This window comes from Moschus berezovskii, chromosome 4 (assembly GCF_049115385.1).
Source record: "Moschus berezovskii isolate FMDL1 chromosome 4, NW_MosBer_1.0, whole genome shotgun sequence".
NCBI classification, from domain to species: Eukaryota; Metazoa; Chordata; class Mammalia; order Artiodactyla; family Moschidae; genus Moschus; species Moschus berezovskii.
Window position 1 is genome coordinate 59691261 of NC_142463.1, and position 22447 is coordinate 59713707.

The 22447-nt window shown below is 34.9% G+C and overlaps 1 protein-coding gene across 11 annotated transcripts in view; it reads left to right on the forward strand.

Annotated features, from left to right (window-relative positions):
- Nucleotides 1-22447, forward strand: part of ADGRL2 (adhesion G protein-coupled receptor L2) — a 337601-nt gene that overhangs the window by 288063 nt on the left and 27091 nt on the right. For 10 of the 11 annotated variants that reach the window (XM_055403213.2, XM_055403214.2, XM_055403212.2 and 7 more), the window contains 7 exons: nucleotides 2029-2322; nucleotides 2860-2963; nucleotides 3799-3984; nucleotides 7711-7894; nucleotides 20043-20168; nucleotides 20433-20638; nucleotides 21709-21882. In XM_055403213.2, coding sequence (XP_055259188.1) covers nucleotides 2029-2322; nucleotides 2860-2963; nucleotides 3799-3984; nucleotides 7711-7894; nucleotides 20043-20168; nucleotides 20433-20638; nucleotides 21709-21882 — 1274 coding nt within the window. Of the gene's footprint in view, nucleotides 1-2028; nucleotides 2323-2859; nucleotides 2964-3798; nucleotides 3985-4803; nucleotides 4843-7710; nucleotides 7895-20042; nucleotides 20169-20432; nucleotides 20639-21708; nucleotides 21883-22447 lie in introns of all 11 variants that reach the window. The other variant, XM_088835428.1, reaches the window with a different exon arrangement.

The following is a 22447-nucleotide window of genomic DNA, read 5'->3' on the forward strand; positions in this document are numbered from 1 at the left end:
ATTAAATATGTACTAATTAGTACAGTGTCAAGGGATACATCAGATGGGGTAGCACTAAACCATTCTGCTCTGTCCTTCTCTCTCTGCTCTGATTTCCCACCCTCTTTAAGATTTGATTCACCAACACTCATTTAACACTTCTTCAAAAGATTGTGATGCTTTTGACAAATGTTAATTGAGAAAGCACTGAAATATTGGCTGCATTGTAATCAAAAGAAAATTATGAGGTTTAACAAGATGTCAGGCAAGTGCTTTACAGAAAAAAGATAAACAGGTTTGAATAGGTTTCTGCAACAGCTGGCTAGGCATGATGCTTGACTAATGTACACGGGATTCTCTCATATAATTGGTAACCAATGCCCTGGAAATAAACCAGTTGGTTAAGAAGTTTCTCCAGTGATAGAATGAAGAGACTGTCAAAAGTGTATCTTGCACTTATTGGTAACAGGAAGTTTGTCACTACTAAAGAACTAGAAATAGGTGTATACTGCTTTTTCTGATAAACTTAGCATACACTGTTATAGAGTCAGAATTACGCAAACTGTCTAGGGACCAGAGCTTAAAATACTAATTATGTCAGTGATAATATGAACTTGTTTTCCAAGAAGTTTTAATGTTCTAGTCTTACGTGTAGCAAAACCATAAAATAACTTAATGTTTTATAAGATTATCATTACAAATAGTTATTTTTAATTTGCTCTACTTGATTTAAATTTAAAGCCTCAAAATTATAAAGTCTTAACATTCAGTAATCTAAATGTTGATAAAACTTTAGTGTGATCACCTAATTGATTTTAAATGATGCCATTAAAGTTTTACTGACAGAATTTTTTTGTTTATTAAACTATGTGGTCATTAATGAAGGAAAACATTAAACTCCAGTACTCTTGCCTGGAGAATCCCATGGATGGAGCCTGGTGGGCTGCAGTCCATGAGGTCGCTAAGAGTTGGACATGACTAAGCGACTTCACGTTCACTTTTCACTTTCATGCATTGGAGAAGGAAATGGCAACCCACTCCAGTATTCTTGTCTGGAGAATCCCAGGGACAGAGGAGCCCATTGGGCTGCCATCTATGGGGTCGCACAGAGTCGGGCACGACTGATGCGACTTAGCAGCAGCAGCAGCAGCAATGGATTTAACAGTTTAAAAATAATGTGGGAAGTCCAGAATAATCTTAATTTTTTTTTTCTTTTTAAATTTCTGCTTTTAAGTGATTTAACTGTAGGTCCTTTTAAACTCACTGTTAATATGTAAAGTTGGTTTTGAATTAGGCATGATTTGGTCCAACTCATTATCTTGATGAGATTACATATAACCTCTGATCAGAACTAGTTTCTTTTCATACCTATGTTTTCAAAAGTAAAGATGTCAAAGCCTCAGATGTTTCCTTACTAAAACAGAACAAGCATGCCAAGCTTATCTTCTGTTTGGATCTAATCAGCCGTGCTCAAAAATCTCTCAAGCAAGAATGGCTGCTGGGTGGAAAGATGTCACAGTATTTGTTTCCCTGTAAGATGTAGAGTGGGTGACTTGAAATTTTCTATTGTCCTAATTATATGTAATGGTCAGACTTTTGTTGATACTTTGAAGTTTATTGTTTCAGAGTATGAATTTATATAAGAAATGGCTTTTTCTAAATTATGTATCTGATATGACACCATATTTGATATGTACACTGAAACTCTACATTAAACTATCCTTCATTTCCTGTTAGGTGATATATGTTGAAATTGTACATAAACTGTATTATCAAATATTTCATTGAGAAGTAAGCCTAAAACACAGAGAGCAAAATATAGGGTAAAACCCAAACTGCCAGGTACTTAGCCAACAATAGGAATAAGTTGGAATAAATGAAGAGATTCATTCTTCTTCCTACCCTGTGGATATTCTCAGTGATCCCCATTTTGTTGGTTTGGGACGGTTGTGTTTTATGTGTGTGTATGTGTGTGTGTGTGCATGTGCAGACGTTCACATATGAATGTGACGTGTGTTTGAGATTAACATACTCATCTCTTTCCCATAGTGCCTACCACAGCTGTGACAATAACTTCTTCAGCTGAGATGTTCAAAACCACAGTATCAACCACAAGCACTACTTCACAGAAAGGCCCCATGAGCACAACTGTGGCTGGATCGCAGGAAGGAAGCAAAGGGACAAAAGCACCTCCAGCAGTGTCTACAACCAAAATTCCTCCTGTAACAAATATTTTTCCCCTGCCAGAGAGATTCTGCGAAGCATTAGACGCGAGGGGGATAAGGTGGCCTCAGACACAAAGGGGAATGATGGTTGAACGACCGTGTCCCAAGGGAACGAGAGGTATTTCCTGTCAAATATTGATACTACATATACTATTAAAACTTTAAGTAGGTTCTGAATTACACTGAAGTGATTTTATTTGAGGAAAGAGAGATTTACTATAGCTAACTTAATTGTTATTTTGTTACTTTGGTAATATAGCACATATGGACAACTTAAAGGCTTTGAAACTATAAAAGTCTTTTAAGATCAGGCTTTGAATTCCTGCTCCTTCTTCAAGTCCTAGGTCAAGCCTGAGATTTAGGCCCATGGATTCTTTAGTGAGACTGCCTTACAGCTGTGTTTCTCATAACAAAGTATCATTTTGGATGAGTCCCAAGGAAAAGGGCTTTTTGTTTGTTTGCTGTAAATGTCTGATATTTCCATGCCGACTTTATATTTACTGTTTATATTCTGCTTTTTGTCAGTTATTGTCAACTACTTCCATTAGCGTTTATTCAAAATTTAACACACAGAGTAGGATCATCATAGTGGGTTCCCGAATGCATGCAGGAAAAATGGTTTCAATTTCACTGTTGTTTTCTGCGTCTGTTGTAGGAACTGCCTCGTATCTCTGCGTGCTTTCCACCGGAACATGGAACCCTAAGGGCCCTGATCTTAGCAACTGTACCTCACACTGGGTAAATCAGCTGGCTCAGAAGGTTGGTTGGAACCTTTTAATGTGATACACATTGGTGATTAAGGGCTTTAACTTCTAACATAAATAATTTAGCTTTGTATGTTAAGACCAGCTTCGTTGTTCTTTGTTCAGTATAAAAGTAAAAAATTATGCATACTTTTGTCTGTAAACTATTTATTCAAAGTTACATATGTTTTAGGGCATGCTGTTTTCTATGTGAAGCTTTTTAATGAATACATACTTGCTTAATTTCATTCATATTTAGTTTGTTCTGTTTCTTTTGATGTTCGTAAGACAAATAGTGCACTGGCCTAATAAATCAAATATCATTAAGTTTGCAACTGAATCCACAGAATGCAAGCAGATGTTCATATCACAGCTGATTATGACAGAATAAGTAAAAATGACTTTAAAGGCATTAATAACTTTAATACAGTGCAGTGTAGTGATGTTTTAGTTTTTCCACCTACCTTTCTGAAAGGCAAGCAGTAGATAATAACCCTCAGTGTTATACTGATTATATTCTGACTTACATTTCTGGATTATTAGAATAAATTAATAAGCTTTTTAAGCAGCAGTTTAAAATGGTTGCATTGAAATGAGAGTTGTCTCAAAAATTTTTTAAAGGACTTTTTTTCTCTTTTGTTTCCTTTAAATGCCTGCCTAAGAATTTCTTTTTGAGGATCTAAGAACCTTTAATCATCTGAAATAAAGAGAAAGTTATTGGTCTCAGTTAGTTGCAGATTTTGACATATTTGTGTATATTTTTCTCACCACAACATAGATCCTTGGGAAAAGAACAAGAAGCCACAAACAACAAGAAATATTTACTGAGATAATATAAACTCTCATTTCAGATCAGAAGTGGAGAAAATGCTGCTAGCCTTGCCAATGAACTGGCTAAACATACCAAAGGGCCAGTGTTTGCTGGTGATGTGAGTTCTTCAGTGAGATTGATGGAGCAGTTGGTGGACATTCTTGATGCACAGCTGCAGGAACTGAAACCTAGTGAAAAGGATTCAGCTGGACGGAGTTATAACAAGGTAGGGAGACATTTTCTGTTATTTTCAATTAGACGTTTTCTGTGTCTGCTCTGGATTCTTCAGCAGTTGACTGCCAAACTTTTGGTCCCCATGACATACGAATAGAAACAAAACTTCTAATTTGGTTCATATCTCAAGAAATAATTGTAGTTGCGAAAGGAGCAACATGCATTCCCCTCGCTGCCCCCCAGATGATGCTAATTACCTGAGGAAAATTTAGTTGGTGGTAAACTTCATCTACTTGGTTGTTGTCAGTACTCTCACTTTGGAAGGCATTATCTGCAATTGGAGAGATTGTGTTAAACAACTCATATACTAATACAGGCAACTCGTGTGATTATAACAACTGTGATGCATATAGGAGTGTTTGATACTAAAAAGTTGTTTTCAATATTAGGTTTGGGGAGAAGGACAAGTTTTTTTTTGGTAAAAGTACAGTGTGTTAGTGCTACTAATTTTTCTTACCTTGACAAAAATTTGATAGTTATTTTAACCATACTATAAAGTGTTTATATGAAATTAATATGAATATGAAATCTGTGGCTAAAATTACTTTATAGGTTTTCTCTTGCTTTTTATTACATATTTTGTCTCTAGTTTTATCAAGATACTTTGCATTATTATACTTAGTAAAATAAAGCTAAAAGCTGTGAATACACAGTCTTGGCAGTCAGTATAGACAGAAATCCAGAGGACTACAGTACATGATAAACACTGAGCTCAGGACCACCAATTTAATTTTTGTAGGATTTCTTCTTCTTTCCCCATATGCAACAGATAAAAATCTAACCTCTGATTTTCTTTTCTTTTACTAAAAAGCTCCAAAAACGAGAGAAGACATGCAGGGCTTACCTTAAGGTATCTCTCCTGTGCTGTCACCCTGCTTTCTCCCTTCTTCAGCTTCCTGCTACGCTTTATCATCTTGCTGCATGAACCAATGTATTTCAGTCTTTGATAATTATGTAATATGCCCCATATCAGCTGTACAAATATTTCTTTTCCCAGGTATACTACTCTCAGAATAAGCAAATAGCTTATTTTTATATTTTTTGCTGTTTTTGCATTCAGCCAAACAGACAGGAATTTAAATGAAATATCCTCTGAATTGGAAAGTAATCATAAAGTCTTGTTATCCCCTGTTGTCATCTCTGTGGATTAAAAACAACTTCAGTAAAACAGCTATGATATATTCTTGGCAGTTTATCATATCAAAGACTGTATAGTCATAATGTATGTGCATGAAAAAGTCACTGCTTTCTTATCTCTGTGGTGTACTCTTAAATAAAATAGGCTTTGTTTTGAAAATTTTAGGTGTCATTACTAGAAGCAGGTTGATATTGGGAGGGGTTACTAGGAATGAAATATAAGTAATGTGACCGTACTGTAGATATATATGTTTTTGTGAAGGATAATAGGAACAGAAAGCCACTGTTTGCCTCAGAATCTTTTTCTACTGAAGCCAGTTTTCCTCGGTGGTATATGCAAATAAAATAGGAAATGTGGTGAGGCTAACCATAGAACTATGCCAAGCTAAATGTATGCTAGATCAAAATAATAATACTACATTACATTTTGTTTTATTCTGTGAAGTTCAGAAGTTTCTTTTGCTGGGTATAGTTACTTTCTAACTGTACTCATCTGGGGACCGTATTCCTAGTCAATCAAACTTTGAAGAACTAGTTTATACATGTATGAAAACAAAAGAAAAGAACTTTGTACATTTTGTGCAAGAGAGATTAGTCAGCAGCTATGACTTCACCAATTTTGGTTGGCAAGATCTGGAGAAATAATAGCATTTCACTAGCTAGTAATAGACATTGTTGGATCTGAGAATTTTAAAAGAAAAAGCAGTGGGAAAGTTTTTTTAGGTAGTAATATTTTGAAAGTCCCTTATTAGCCTGTTTAATGGGGTCAAAGAATTACATGCTGAAATTTATAGAATTTGTCATACTGAAATTTTCAGCTTACCTTTACGGTATTAGTTAATGTGTGAAATGTAATAATTGGTTTGTTGCCCAGGATGTATATCTCAGTGGGAGTAGAACAGCTTTTTTTTCTTTGGCAGGGAGACTACTACTGCCAAATCAGGAATATGATTAGCATAATGATCGTTTTGATTCCACTAGAAAAATACAAATGATAATAAATAAGGACTGATTCAAATTAGTGAAAGCATACCATCAGTGAGTTATGTTTATAGGTAGTAAATTTCAGCATGACCTTAATTTCAGCATGACCAGTGTTGTTTTCAGTATGTCTCAAATGAGCTTCTCTGTTCAGATAAGACTAATAAAACACCTTAAATTACAAATTAGAAGCTGACTTACACTATGCAAATGAAACAAATTCCTGATTTGTGACAAAGGATTCGTTTGTAGCTTAGATTAGAGGCTCCAGTATGTATTTCTTGGAAACTAATGAATCTGGCCTCAGCAGACCACTTTCTATTCCACTCCAGTTAATGGATGAAGCAGTATCAAAGTGAGCATTTTGACTATTTTATCTCCCAGTAGAGAGAGAGAGAAAAGCCTTTGACTCCACTTGCAAGTATCTTCTACCTGCCAGGAAGGTCTTGGTGACTCACATGGCAGACAAAACAAGGATATTAAGATGGATTAAGCTAATTAATCTCACTCTGACAGTAGCCTCGAAGAACTTTTCCACCTGCTCATTTCAATACAGTACCTCAAACAGGCCATTTTTGTTGTGTTTGTACAATGTATGTTCTTTTTTCTCAATGATTGCCAGTAGATCAGAGCAATTTATATTTGGGCTTAATGATGTACTATGACTAGGTACATGAGAGAAAGAGTAAATAAACTTCGTGATTTCAGTTATTAAGCCATAGTCAGTGTACAGCTACAGTAAGTATCTGTGCAAAAGCCAACTTTCAATTGCATAACTGACTGAATTACATTTTTTTATTTAATATTTTTTGCATGGTGATACACTGAACCTATATATATGAATATTTATAACATGTGTATTTATAAAGACTTTATTTTGCCTTTCTGTTTTTATTAAATTATTAGTCAGGCTTTAAATATTTTGACTGTTTTCCTGATCCCCTTAAAAACAAATCATTGTTTACACATAATGGTATACTCTCTAGTGTTTTTAGCTAGCCAGGGAATTGGAAGACTGGAAATGTTCACAAATAATTTATAAACTGTGAAATCATCTTGGTTTTTTCCCAATGATAATAGTAGACAATGTTATAAGGCACAATTTTGGATACTATTTTAGTTCAGGTTCCCAAAGCCAACATGATTTAATTTTCAAGCAGTTATATTAGGGTACTCTAGAGATACCAATGTTTTCTATTTAGAACATTTAAGTCTTGAGATTATATGTAGGAGTGACCATGCATGTATGTGTAATACCTCAGATTAAGAGCTGACGCTGGTTTTCTTTCTTTTCAATGATTGAAATATGATTAGATAAACAGAAACGAGCTGTTTCTTTATACTTTGTCTTTATAATTAAATAGTAGTCTACTAATCTTCAGTTTTGAAGGGTCAGACATCAAGTTGGCCAGATAATGTGTTGTCCAGGTATTCTTCCATAAGAGTAAATCATCATATTTTTATCTTGATATAATAAAGTATGTGTAATATGATAAATATTACAAGATAGATAAATATTACAATTTCACTAGTCAGTGATTGAAAATCACCTTGGTACTAGAAGCAGTCAATACTAATGATGATCTTCTAATGGATGCAGGCAATTGTTGATACAGTGGACAATCTTCTGAGACCTGAAGCTTTGGAATCATGGAAACACATGAATTCTTCTGAACAAGCACATACTGCAACGATGTTGCTGGATACATTGGAAGAAGGAGCTTTTGTTCTGGCTGACAATCTCGTAGAACCAACCAGGGTGTCAATGCCCACAGAAAATATTGGTGAGTGAATCTATTATTAAGTTTAATTTTTATTTAGAAGATAGATGTTTAAGAGAATTATGATTCCATTGTGAATCTTTTGAGTTATTTCCAAGTGCTAAGCTTTTCTTTGGTCAAATTATGTTTGTCCCTTAATAAGAAATATAATTGATCACATTCATAAAATTAATGCAAAAGCCAAAATCTATTCTATGTCTTATGAAAGTTGGTTTGATGTACTTTTTTCCAACCAAAAAATCATTAAAGGAAAGAAGGGTTTAGAGTACTTAAATGCCAGAATATGGATTGCTTAAGTAGTGAAAATGCTTTTAGGGCAAATGCTTTTCCATTTATATGATATGTTCCTAATGAATTTAAATTACTTTCTGAAATGTGTTCTCCCAGTCAAATATTTTAGGCACACAGATATGTGAGCCAAATGTTTATATTAAACACAACTGCTTTCAGGTGAAAATGTGGTCAGTGATGTACATCCCCCATAGAGCAGAATATTCATGCTTTATAGATTGTAAAATAGCTGCAGATAGTTTTGGAAGATCGTTTAGAATTTAAATGCTGGCAGTGAGAGGCAAGAATTCACTTTTGATGATATTTGAAAGAAGTACCGTAAGTTCAGTGAAATTATACTAATGAATTAGTAAAATTCTATACCAATTATACTATAATATATAATGTATATATACTAAATATATAATGATTATACTATAATCAGTATAGAATTGACTTGTCAGTCAGAATAGGCTTGACTGATTTAGAATTGTTATTCAGTGGGGTTAAGCTCAGATGAAGTTTATCGTATCCCTTAGTAAAGTAAAGAAATTTCCAAAGCATAAATGTGAAAAAAACCAAAAGGGAACACAGACTACTCTATCATTGAAAAGAATGTATTGGAGCAGCAGATACTGAATGAAGTTCTGCTGTCTAGGATGCGATATCTTATTGCCTTATTGTGTCTACTGAAACATGGGACTTTATATTTAAAAATGCAGAAAAGCAAGTTGTATGGGAGAAATAGACCTAAATCTAATTATGATACCTGGATTTAGATACAAAATTTTAAATAACTGAGTTTTTAGAAAGAGGGTATTATTAAAATCATATTTTTATTTACTTTATGAGGTTTTGAAGTGATAAATAACTTCATTTTAAGTCAAAATAATTTGGCTTGCTTTGGGAGAGCAGTCACAAGGAAAGTGATAGTCTACCATTGCTTAGTAGAAATAGAAAATAAAAGTTCTCTTCTCTGTCTAGAGCTGTTGTTATTTCTGAGTTTAATTTATTTAGTAGTCTAATGAATTTCTTAAGATACACATTAAACAATTATTCTTAGATGTTGTCAGGGATGTGCCTATAAGGTAAAGGAGTGTAGACTTGATTATTTCAGAAGATAAATCATAAAAAGGATGTGAAGTGTTGTGTTGTGACCTCCATTTGTTTCTTAAATCTTTTGAAGACTATTTTAAAAACAATGACCCCTCCCAAACAAAAAATCCCTAAAATTTCCCACTTAAGCTCCTTCTAAGAGTGCAAGAAATTTTGATAGGCCAGGTTGACATTGTCTGCTCCAATCAGCTTCACATATTTAGAACACACATATTGTTATATGTCTGAGACATTTTTATCTCAGTTTGAGAATGGTCAGGAATTTTTTTTTTCCTAATAGTTGTATTTTTCGGAGTTCTACATGATGATACTTCACACTGGTTTTTAATTGTTCTTTTAATTAAAGAAAGAACATTATCTGTAGATTTCTCATAATGTATATAGTACATGTTTTATACTGAGTTCTGAAAAATAAAGCCCGAGAGGGAATTTTGAGGGAAAATCAGTTCAGTTCAGTCACACAGTCGTGTCTGACTCTTTGCGACCCCATGAACTGCAGCACGCCAGGCCTCCCTGTCCATCACCAACTCCTGGAGTCTACCCAAACCTATGTCCATTGAGTCGGTGATGCCATCCAACCATCTCATCCTCTGTCGTCCCCTTCTCCTCCTGCCCTCAATCTTTCCCAGAAACAGGGTCTTTTCAAATGAGTCAGCTCTTCACATCAGGTGGCCAAAGTATTGGAGTTTCAGCTTCAACATCAGTCCTTCCAATGAACACCCAGGACCAGTCTCCTTTAGAATAGACTGGTTGGATCTCCTTGCAGTCCAGGGGACTCTGAAGAGTCTTCTCTAACACCACAGATCAAAAGCATCAATTCGTTGGTGCTCAGCTTTCTTTATAGTCCAACTCTCACGTCTGTACATGACCACTAGAAAAACCATAGCCTTGACTAGACGGACCTTTGTTGACAAAGTAATGTCTCTGCTTTTTCATATGCTGTCTAGGTTGGTCATAACTTTCCTTCCAGGGGGTAAGCGTCTTTTAATTTCATGGCTGCAGTCACCATCTGCAGTGATTTTGGAGCTCAAAAAAATAAGTCAACCACTGTTTCCACTGTTTTCTCATCTATTTGCCATGAAGTGATGGGACCAGGTGCCATGATCTTAGTTTTCTGAATGTTGAGCTTTAAGCCAACTTTTTCACTCTCCTCTTTTACTTTCATCAAGAGGCTCTTTAGTTCTTCTTCACTTTCTGCCATAAGGGTGGTATCATCTGCATATCTGAGATTATTGATATTTCTCCCGGCAATCTTGATTCCAGCTTCTGCTTCCTCCAGCGTAGCATTTCTCATGATGTACTCTGCATAGAAGTTAAATAAGCACGGTGACAATATACAACTTTGACGTACTCCTTTTCCTATTTGGAACCAGTCTGTTGTTCCATGTCCAGTTCTAACTGTTGCTTCCTGACCTGCATACAGGTTTCTCAAGAAACAAGTGGTCTGGTATTCCCATCTCTTTCAGAATTTTCCAGTCTGTTGTGATCCACACAGTCAAAGGCTTTGGCATAGTCAATGAAGCAGAAATAGATGTTTTTCTGGAACTCCCTTGCTTTTTCCATTATCCAGCAGATGCTGGCAATTTGATCTCTGGTTCCTCTACCTTTTCTAAAACCAGCTTGAACATCTGGAAGTTCACGGTTCACGTATTGCTGAAGCTTGACTTGGAGAATTTTGAGCATGATTTTACTAGCTTGTGAGATGAGTGCAATTGTGCGGTAGTTTGAGCATTCTTTGGCATTGCCTTTCTTTGGGATTGGATTGAAAACGGACCTTTTCCAGTCCTGTGTCCACTGCTGAGTTTTCCAGATTTGCTGGCATATTGAGTGCAGCACTTTCACAGCATCATCTTTTAGGATTTGAAATAGCTCTCCTCCACTAGTTTTGTTCATAGTGATGCTTCCTAACGCCCACCTGACTTCACATTCCAGGATGTCTGGCTTTAGGTGAGTGTGAGTGATCACACCATCGTGATTATCTGGGTCGTGAAAATCTTTTTTTGTACAGTTCTTCTGTGTATTCTTGCCACCTCTTCTTAATATCTTCTGCTTCTGTTAGGTCCCTACCATTTCTGTCCTTTATTGAGCCCATCTTTGCATGAAATGTTCCCTTGGTATCTCTGCTTTTCTTGAAGAGGTCTCTAGTCCTTTCCATTCTATTGTTTTCCTCTATTTCTTTGCATTGATCGCTGAGGAAGGCTTTCTTATGTCTCCTTGCTATTCTTTGGAACTCTGCATTCAAGTGGGTATATCTTTCCTTTTCTCCTTTGCTTTTCACTTCTTTTCACAGCTATTTGTTCAGCGTCCTCAGACAGCCATTTTGTTTTTTTCGCATTTCTTTTTCTTGGGGATGGTCTTGATTCCTGTCTCCTGTACAGTGCCATGAACCTCCGTCCATGGTTCACCAGGCACTTTGTCAGGTCTAGTCCCTTAAATCTATTTCTCACTTACACTTATAGTCATAGGGGATATGATTTAGGTGAAATAGATGCATGTATGTGTATGGCTGAGTCCCTTCTCTGTTCACCCAAAACCATCACAGCATTGTTAATCAACTGTTCAGTTCAGTTCAGTCTCTCAGTCGTGTCCGACTCTCTGCGACCCCATGAATCACAGCACGCCAGGCCTCCCTGTCCATCACCAACTCCCGGAGTTCACTCAAACTTATGTCCACAGAGTTGGTGATGCCATCCAGCCATCTCATTCTCTGTCGTCCCCTTCTCCTCCTGCCCCCAATCTTTCCTAGCATCAGAGTCTTTTCCAGTGAGTCAACTCGTCGCATGTACCTTAATACAAAAAAATAAGGTCCTGATCTTAATATATTCATGTATTGATTACCCAAGAATTAACACTATGAAGATGATTTTACATATTCCAATATATTTATGTATCTTTTATTTCACAATTTAGTGAAAAATATCATCTATAATTTAATGACATTCAAGATTCAACCTTGTCCTAGGACTTCTTCTGTTATTAGACATGAGAACTAAAATAGCCCATTATCCTTTTATGTCTTCATTCAATGTTCTTATCTAAACTTAGAGTGTGACTACAGTATCTTTGTTTATTAAGACAATTTGATTCTCCTCCTTTGTGGTTTCTCCTTGAATCCCTGTTTTCACTTGATTATATGATTTACCCTTATACATGACCTCATAAAATGGTAAAATTATATGTTATAATTATATCTGAGTACAGCTTTTTAAAATCAACTTTGACGTATACTTTATATACAATAAAAGCAGCTGTTTTAAGTGTACTTTTTGATGAGTGTTGACAAATGTACACCCATTTAACCAACTGCTTGGTCAATATTTCAGCCACTTCAAAAGGGTCCTTTATAATCCTTGATAGTTTTCTCATATTCCCAGCCCCAAGCAACCACTGATCTGTTTTATGTCACTATAATTTTGCTTTTTCTAGACCTTCAGTTGATGGAATCATAAACTATATGCTCTTTTTGATCTTGCTTCTTTTACACAGTATAATGTTATTGAGGTTCATCTGTTTTGGTGCCAGCATCAGTAATTAAATCATTCTTATTGCTGAATTTCCATTATAAGGACACAACCCTATTTTTGTATCTACTCACTTGGTTGGTTGTTCCAGATTTTGACAATTGCTAGTCGTTATTTTCCCAAGTGGTTGTCCCCTTTTATATTCCTAACAACAATTAGAGTTTTAGTTGCTTCACATTCTCATCAGCACTTACAATTATCTTTTCAAATGTCTTTTTCATTTTAGCCATTTTAGTGGTTTGTAATGGAATCTCATTTTGGTTTTACTTTTCATTTGTATAGTTGCTAAGTTACATTTTGCTGAAAACTGTTCCAACTTTTCATGTGCTTTTTGGCTATTCATATATCTTTTTGTAAACTATCTGCTTATTTATTTTGCCCATTTAGTTGAGTTTTTTGTCTTATTATTGGATTATAGAAAGTGAAAGTGAAAGAAAGTGAAGTCGCTCAGTCGTGTCCGAGTCTTTGCGACCCCATGGGCTATAGCCTACAGGATCCTCTGTATGGACTATAGCCTACCAGGATCCTCCGTCCATGGGAGTACTGGAGTGGGTTGCCATTTCCTTCCCCAGGGGATCTTCCCAACCCAGGGATCGAACCCAGGTCTCCCACATTGTAGACAGATGCTTTACTGTCAGGATTGTTTATATATTTCTGATACGAATCTTTTGTCAGTCTATGTATATTCTGAATGATTTCCCTTAGTATGTGACTTTCCATTCTATTTTCTTAATGATATCCTGAGAGAAGGAAAAGTTTTTACTTTTGATAAAAAAGTCCTCATTACCCAGCTTCAACAACATCTAGCTAATCTGGTTTCTCTTATTCCTCTCACCATTGTATTATTAAACCCTAACATTACATTATTACTATAAATTATTTTATATGTATCTTAGCCTTTAAGAAAAAAAAAAACCATTGCCATACTTTAAAAAATTTAAAAAAGGTAGGTTCAAATGATATGGAGATTTCAATTATTTAATTTTCGGAAATGTGTTAGTACCTAGTTTGTTTAACCAGTACACAAACAAGTTAATGTACATCTGACTGATGCATTGCTCCTACAGGAGAGAAAAAATTTTTCTTCTACCTTCTAGGTTCTTTGGCTGGTCTGATAACCTCCAATTTAAATTCCACGCTACCTGTCCCCCCCACCCCAATAATTTTCTGTTGCATCTTATGAAAAGAAACACATATTTGATTGTCTTTCTTTATGATCTTAAGATTGATTAGGTGGTTTAGTTATTATTAGCCTACTCCAGCATTATAAAATTCCCTATAGTTTATCTTCCCAATGTGCTTAGCAGCCAACTTGATTGTATATATCAATTTAAGCTTAGTTATATTGTGTTAACAAAAACCCCAGAGTCACAGCAGACTTAACTCCATGTCACCTGAGTGTCGACTTTGCTCTGCTCTGTACCATCTACTCTATGTTGTTTTTACCCTGGGACTCAAGCCAGTGGAACTTGGTACAATGCTGGTCGGCTGCCAGAGGTCCTAGTTTTTCCTGTACACTCTCTTACTTTTCTTCCCGTTTCCACTCACTGCAGCCACGACTCAGAAATGAATTTGACAAACTTAAGGACAGGTAACTATATTAAAATCCCATCACCATCACTGGCTATTAGTGAGGCTCCAGGTGGCTCTCCTATGGATCGGGTGTATTCACTTACAGGAAATATGTTGAACAAAGCTTATATTATTTCACATATACAAGAGTATATAAAAAATCATAAACATCTGTGTACCAGTCACCCACTGAGCCACATCGTAGCATTTCTACATATTTACTTCAAGTTGGGGGAAAGAAATAGGTATATATAATCTGGAAATCCTCTGGGCCCCTCCTTCCTGATCAGATTAAGAAGTGGGTAGCCATCATTCTTTGGAGAAGGCAATGGCACCCCACTCCAGTACTCTTGCCTGGAAAATCCCATGGATAGAGGAGCCTGGTAGGCTGCAGTCCATGGGGTCGCTAAGGGTCGGACATGACTGAGCGACTTCACTTTCACTTTCACACATTGGAGAAGGAAATGGCAACCCACTCCAGTGTTCTTGCCTGGAGAATCCCAGGGATGGGGGAGCCTGGTGGGCTTGCATCTGTGGGGTCACACAGAGTCGGACACAACTGAAGTGACTTAGCAGCAGCAGCAGCCATCATTCTTACTTTACTGTAAGCATTAGTAAGTTTTTATTTATTTACTTTTGCTCTACAGGTATGTGCATTTAGCAATTGCTGCTGCTGCTGCTGCTGCTGCTGCGTCACTTCAATCGTTAGCAATTACTTTTCATATTTTAGGGCTTTCCTGATAGCACCATTGGTAAAGAATCCACCTTCAATGCAGGAGACCCTGGTTTAATTCCTAGGTTGGGAAGATCCCCTGGAGAAGGGAAAGACTACCCATTCCAGTATTATGGCCTGGAGAATTCCAAGGTGTCGCAAAGAGTCAGACACAACTGACTGACTTTCACTTCACTTTCATATTTTAACATTAATGATTTCACACTATAAATATAACTGTACATTTTTCATATTTATGCCCCTTGATATGTGCATCTCTTGTTCATTCATTTGTCCTAAGAATGCACAGTTATTTAACTATGCCTGTGATAGATATTTTAGTAGCTTATTCTTTCTTAATGATATTAGAAAAACTGAAGGGAAAGTTTTTTTATGTCTCTTACTCATACTTTATACGTTTCTAGATACATATGCACATACACGCACACACACACACACAAACCTGGAAATAGATTTGGAGTGGTAGAGCAAACCCATGTTTAACTTTACTAAATACTGCCAAATTGCTTTCTACTGCTTTACCAATTTTACACTCTGACCAGTAATATCACTGTTCCCTATCACTCTCTTTGTCAAAGTTCTATTATTGATATAAATTTTGTCAAATAGACCTGAATTGATCACATATTTTAATTTGCAGTTCCCTGATTACTTATTGCATTTATTGGGTATTTTAATTTTCTCTCCTGTGAATATGTTGTCCACATTTTTTCCTGTTTGTCTCTATCTCTGTAGGTAATGCATTCTGGAACATTCTGGAAACTAATTCTTTGAGGATTACATAGTTTGCAAATGTTTATTCTGTCTGTGTCTCTTTTTTACTTTGCATATTAATATTTTGTTTTACAGAATAATAAAATCATATTATGAGTCTTTTAAGATTGATACTTCTGACATCTTGCTTAAAAATACAGTGTTTTTTTTCTTTTGGTCCCCTGACCAAGAAATTTTTCTCTACTTTGTAGTGATAAAGATTTTATACTTTATTTAGAAATGAAAAAGCTTTGCCTTTTTGCATTTATGTTTTTAATCCAACCTGAAGTTTATTTTATTTATGATGCTAGTAAGGGAAGTAATTTTTTTTTTTTCCTGTATGGATAATCAGTTGTTTCAGCACTTCCAAAACATAATCCATTCCATTCCCCAATGGTTTGTCAAGATATCTCTGTCATATATCAAGTTTCTGTACATGTTGGGAGTGTCTGTTTTACATTGTTGCTTTTTTTTTTTTTTAGTAATACTAATATCTGGTGAGTTCTTTCAACCCTGCTCCTTGAGGAATTGAATTCCTCTTAGCTGCTTTTTGGCATGTCTCTTCCATGTGCATTTTAAAATCAGCCTGTCAAGTTCCACATACTCAAAAAATTTTTGTTGGAGTTTTTATTAGAATTATACTGAGTTCATAGATAGACTTTGAAAGAAGTGTCACAGATTTATCTGTTGAGTTCTCCCACATTGGAGGAGGATAGAATTCTCCATCTGTTGTTAGGTTTCCTAGGAAAGTTATATATTTCTCCCAAAAATATCTTGTACTTTTAAAATTAGGCTTATTTCTAGGAAATGTACACTATTTCTATTGTAAATAATATTTTTAAGAGTTAGATTCTTTATTAGTATACAGTTGATTCTGCTCATTACAGCTTGCTAAATTATGTTCCTTCTGAAAGTATAGTCTTCCTCACATTACTATGTAGTTGACTATATTTTCTGTAAATGATTAACAAATTGATTTTTCCTCCTAGTCTTTGTACCTGTTTTGTTATTCTTGAGTTACTGTCTTAGCTAGGTCTTTTAGGACAGTGCTAAATAAAACTTGATAGGGATCAACCTGACTTTTAAAAATATGCTTCTAGTTTTTCATCATTTTTTTCTATAGGTTTGGATACTAACCCTTAACTGATAATTAAGCCTCCATCTGGGCAAGGAATTTTTGTTTTATCCTTGTTTTATAAAGATTTTTTATACTACATGAATGTTGAAATTTGTTGAATTCTTTCTCTTAATATTTTTCTTGTTTCTTAATTTGGCTAAAGACATTAATGTGTTTTCCAATGCATTAATTTACATATGCCTTTTTCAGTTAAACTCAATTTGTTTAGGATATACTTAACATGTATATATAATTAAATATTTTACATAATTTAAATAAGTGAGACTATTCTGTAATTTTTCTTTTTACTGTTTTATGCATCAAATTATATATTTCTTATGAAGTGAGTTGAAAAACAGTTTTTTAATACTTACTGGATCAGTTTGTTAAAGATTCAGTATATATTTAACCATGAGTTCAGTTTCTTAAGTGATCATAAACTGTTGAATTTTTGTCTTAGTTTTGTTTCTAGGAAATTTTCCCTTTGTCTATCTTTGTTTATTTGTAGTATAAAGTTGATTATTGCATCTCTAGTAAGATCTATAGTAATGATCCTGTTTTTGAAAATTCAAGCAAATTATTTTTACTATGACATTATTTTAAGCATTATTATATGTTAAATGAAATTAACTATTTATTCATATATATTTGGGATATTTCATAAATATTTCATGATATCCCAAAAGATTTCCTTCTACTCTGTCTTCTGTCTTATTTTAAGAATAATAATTGAGAACCCCTTTCAGTGTGAAGAAGAGGGAGGTATATTTTCGATGTATATTTCTATCATTCATCTTGTCTCCTTCAAATCATTACCCACGCACATGGAAGTGATTATCTACATACCCACCTGCTTAATATTTCTAAGCAAAGTATCTCAACCAGCTTCTGCAGCAGGTAGAATTCTAAGAGTTATAGGTCTTGTCATTATAAACTTATATTTCAGGTGCTTGACATATGGCCTCATAGCTTATAAAAATCTCTGTAATGTTATGATTTCATATTTATAGTTAAATCTGTAAGTATTTTACGAAAGAAAGTTGAGAAAGATTTGAAAAAAATAGCATCCAAGAGTTACTCTATAATGGTATGAGTTTGTTTTCGTAAAAGGCAAAGAGTGAAAATTCATCACTCACATTCATACACACATTAACTCTGTGTGTATGTGCATGTGTATTCACATACAAACACATGTATACATGTTTATCCAAGTACAGAAATAGCTATTCAAGGATATATGCCATCAGAGAGGGTAAAATTTAGAGAAAAGTATGTGAACTGTATTTATTAAATTATGTGTTACTTTTAAAAATTCAGATATCTGAAATGAAAATTTTTCCATCCAGTTCCTCTCATTTCATCAATAAATGGCACATTCTAATTACTAATATGAAATAGTTTACTCTAGTAGAAACAATAATATTTTTTCATTCTTTTTAATAAATGTATGCTGATCTAAAGTATTATAATCTTTATTGGAATTATAGTAGAGAACATTTATGTTGAGAATATTACTATTGTATTTTTTAAACAGAATTGAGCAGTATTTTTTTAAACAGAATCTTGCTGATCATATTAATGTTCTTAACGTTCTTAATATTATTGACTTGACTTGATTTCCTAACATGTTTCCTAATGTTCCTACCTCATTAGAATTTTTGAACTTTGGATCATACTGCAATGGCTTGCAAACTTTTTCTATAAAAATCTAAGTAGTACACATTTTAAACTTTGCAGGCCATGTGGCCTAAGCTGCAAATACTTAACAGCGAAACACAATATGTTAATAGATATTCGAGGCTGTGTCCCAGTAAAACATTATTTACCCAAACAAGTGGCAGACCAGATTGCCCGACTTGAGTTTGTAAAAATTGATCAGTACTATTGAGAATTAATGGGAAGTTTGAACATAATGCCAAACGTAGATGTTTTCTCATAAATAATGCTATGCTGGGCAAATACTTCTAGAAATTATCGAAAACTTATTACTGCAAAATTGACCTATTTAATCTTATGTATTAAAATACATTATGTAGCAGTACATAGAATAGATACCTACATGCAGTAGAGGTATTCAAATTTTGTACTTTATATTGTGTTTTACCATTACCAAATAATAGTCATTGAAAATTACTCTTACATAGAGTCAAAAAATAATTTTGAAATATTTTTGTTTAACATGATTTCAGTGAAACTTTGATCAGTTCAGTTCAGTCGCTCAGTCGTGTCCAACTTTTTGCAACCCCATGAACCACAACATGCCAGGCCTCCCTGTTCATCACCAGCTATCTGGAGTCCACCCAAACCCATGTTCATCAAGTCGATGATGCCATCCAACCATCTCATCCTCTGTCTTCCCCTTCTCTTCCTGCCCTCAAACCTTCCCAACATCAGGGTCTTTTCCAGTGAGTCAACTCTTCACATCAGGTGGCCAAATTATTGGAGTTTCAGTCTCAACATCAGTCCTTCCAATGAACACCCACGACTGATCTCTTTTAGGATGGACTGGGTGGATTTTCTTGCTGTCCAAGGGACTCTCAAGAGTCTTCTCTTAACACCACAATTCAAAAGCATCAATTTTTCGGCGCTTAGCTTTCTTTATAGTCCAACTCTCACATCCATACGTGACCACTGGGTAAACCATAGCCTTGACTGGATGGACCTTTGTTGACAAAGTAATGTCTCTGCTTTTTAATATGCTGTCTAGGTTGGTCATAACTTTCCTTCCAAGCGTCTTTTACTTTCTTTGCTACAATCGAAACTTTGATAGTTGTGTGCTATAAATCAGACACTTCATATTCATAGGCCAAAAGACTAGAATTATTTGACAAAAGATATGTAAAACTCTAAAGAAAATTTTAAAATGATTACACCAAAATTTTTCAAGTAGTAAAGTTTAAGACCTCTTAGAATAATTTAGTTGTTTGTTCATAATTCTGTTGTAATTGAACACTAAAGTTTTTAGAATAGTAAACATGGAAAATAGTGGTTTCTGTGCAGTTTGCCTTTTTGTTGGTAAATATAAAGAATGCCCCTTTGTTCCCCTCCTTTATCTTTTACCTCATCCAGTTCTGGAAGTTGCAGTACTCAGTACAGAAGGACAGGTTCAAGACTTTAAATTTCCTCTGGGCATCAAAGGAGCAGGCAGCTCAATACAACTCTCTGCAAATACTGTCAAACAGAACAGCAGGAATGGTAAGATGGAGCAAAGTCTTTTAAAAATTGATAAGTTTTTTGTTCAGTTAAACCTGTTAATTCTAAAGTGCTGAGTACTTGACTCCTAATATAACAAATACGGCTTAACATTTAAAAGCAGATTTAAAATAACACCTACTCTTTCCCAGTAAACTTAATCTGAATAAAGATTTCATAAGGATTTCATTTTATTATTTTACTGTGTCTTATCTTATTCATAAGCATATTTTCTGTAAAGACATGTGACTGTTTTTACCTTCCTAGGTCTTGCAAAGTTGGTGTTCATCATTTACCGGAGTCTGGGACAGTTCCTTAGTACCGAAAATGCAACCATAAAATTGGGTGCTGACTTTATTGGTCGAAATAGCACCATTGCAGTGAATTCCCACGTCATTTCAGTTTCAATCAATAAAGAATCCAGCCGAGTATACTTGACAGATCCTGTGCTTTTTACTCTACCACACATTGATGTAAGTTATGTATGCTAATGAATTAGTGGAAGGTTATAGTGAGGAAGGAAAGCAAACTGACATGCTGTGGATTGAGAGAAGGGGAATGGAGAGGTGGCAGAGAGGAAAGAAAAGATTTCCTATTTGAATTTCAAATGTTGGACTGGTCAGAGACACAAGTTTAAGTCTGCGAACATAAAATTAAATGAGCCTGGTTCAGTGATTATTAGAATTTAAGTGTATTCTTAATGAAAGCTAATTCAGTAATCAACAGGAAAATGTAAATGCCTGTACTTTGTTTTAGAATGAAAATTAACTCTTACCTTACCAGCATAATAACAGAGTTCTAGGACTCTGCCTTTTTCATGTGGCAGATCTTTTTGGTTTGTTTTACTGATCATATTAACACAATCATTATCAAGCATTGTGTTTTTAACAATATAGAATTGAAGAGATGTGATTCCTCTGCTATACCTTAGAACTCAAGTTAGTAGTTAAATAATTGCACTGTGTTGGAAGATTGTCTGCAGAATTTGGCTGTAGTTATAGGAGAGTGAATAAGTAGGCATAGATAGCCATGTGAATTTCCAGAATTGGCAAAGAACAATACATTTGTGTGGCTATTTTCTTCTCATATTTTCTGTAGTTTGCTTCACTCTCTTTAGAGCCTTGACGTACTAACTAAAGGATTTGAATCATCTCTGTTGTGTCCCTTAGAACAAAAATGGGCCCAAAAGAAGATGGATTTTTAAACCTTGTTCCTTATAGAATTTATGAGAGCAAATTTTGTCAGAAAAGAAAAAATGATTCTAATGTACCATCAGGATGTAAAATCAGAAGATGGAAATTGTAATTGTGTAAAATGGGTCTTTGGTAATTTAGAGTACACTTTAGAGTGTTTCGGACTATAAAGCCCCTTTTAAGTTAGGTATCTGCCCTGTATAACATAGTCTACAATTTTGCTGATGAAAAACTTTATAGTCCGAAACATGCAAAGTTTAATCTAAATTACCTTTTACACATATTAAACAATTGCTGTTGCCATCTTAGAGTATAAAATCCTAATTTTATCTTGTCATTTTATTTCCCAGCCTGACAATTATTTCAATGCAAACTGCTCCTTCTGGAACTACTCAGAGAGAACTATGATGGGATATTGGTCTACCCAGGGCTGCAAGCTGGTTGACACTAATAAAACTCGTACGACGTGTGCATGCAGCCACCTAACCAATTTTGCAATTCTCATGGCCCACAGGGAAATTGCCGTAAGTATTTGCACTTCTAATTAGTAGCAGAGAAAAACCTCAGAGATTCAAAACAGCTTGTATAATTGTCCCTTCTTTGGGTGCTTATCGTAACTAAAAAGCAAACAAAGTAATGTGGATTTCTAATTGTTTCTACACTGTCCATATATTTTAGGCAGTTTCAACACTGTATTGTTACTTCTCAAAATCATGTACTTCATAGACTTGTTCTAAGTTTTTCCCCTGTGGTCAGGTGTTAAGCAGAGGCCTCAGGGATTTAAAAACTAACAGCAACAATAGATTATATGAAAGAGACAGAGGGTTCTCAATATTAACATGCCCTCCCCATCTTAAATGCTTGAATCTCATTTCAAAATTTTTCTATACGTTCCCAAGCACTTTGCACACTGTATAAGACTGCAGATTTTGAAAGATCGGAAAGACGTCTGGGATATTTTAGAGTTCATTTCTTCTTCTGATTAAGAGAACAATAGCCAGAACACAGCATGAAAACTCTCAAATCTACTATGTACTTAACTCTTAGTATATAAAATCTCAAGGAGAAATTTAAAACATAAAATTTGAC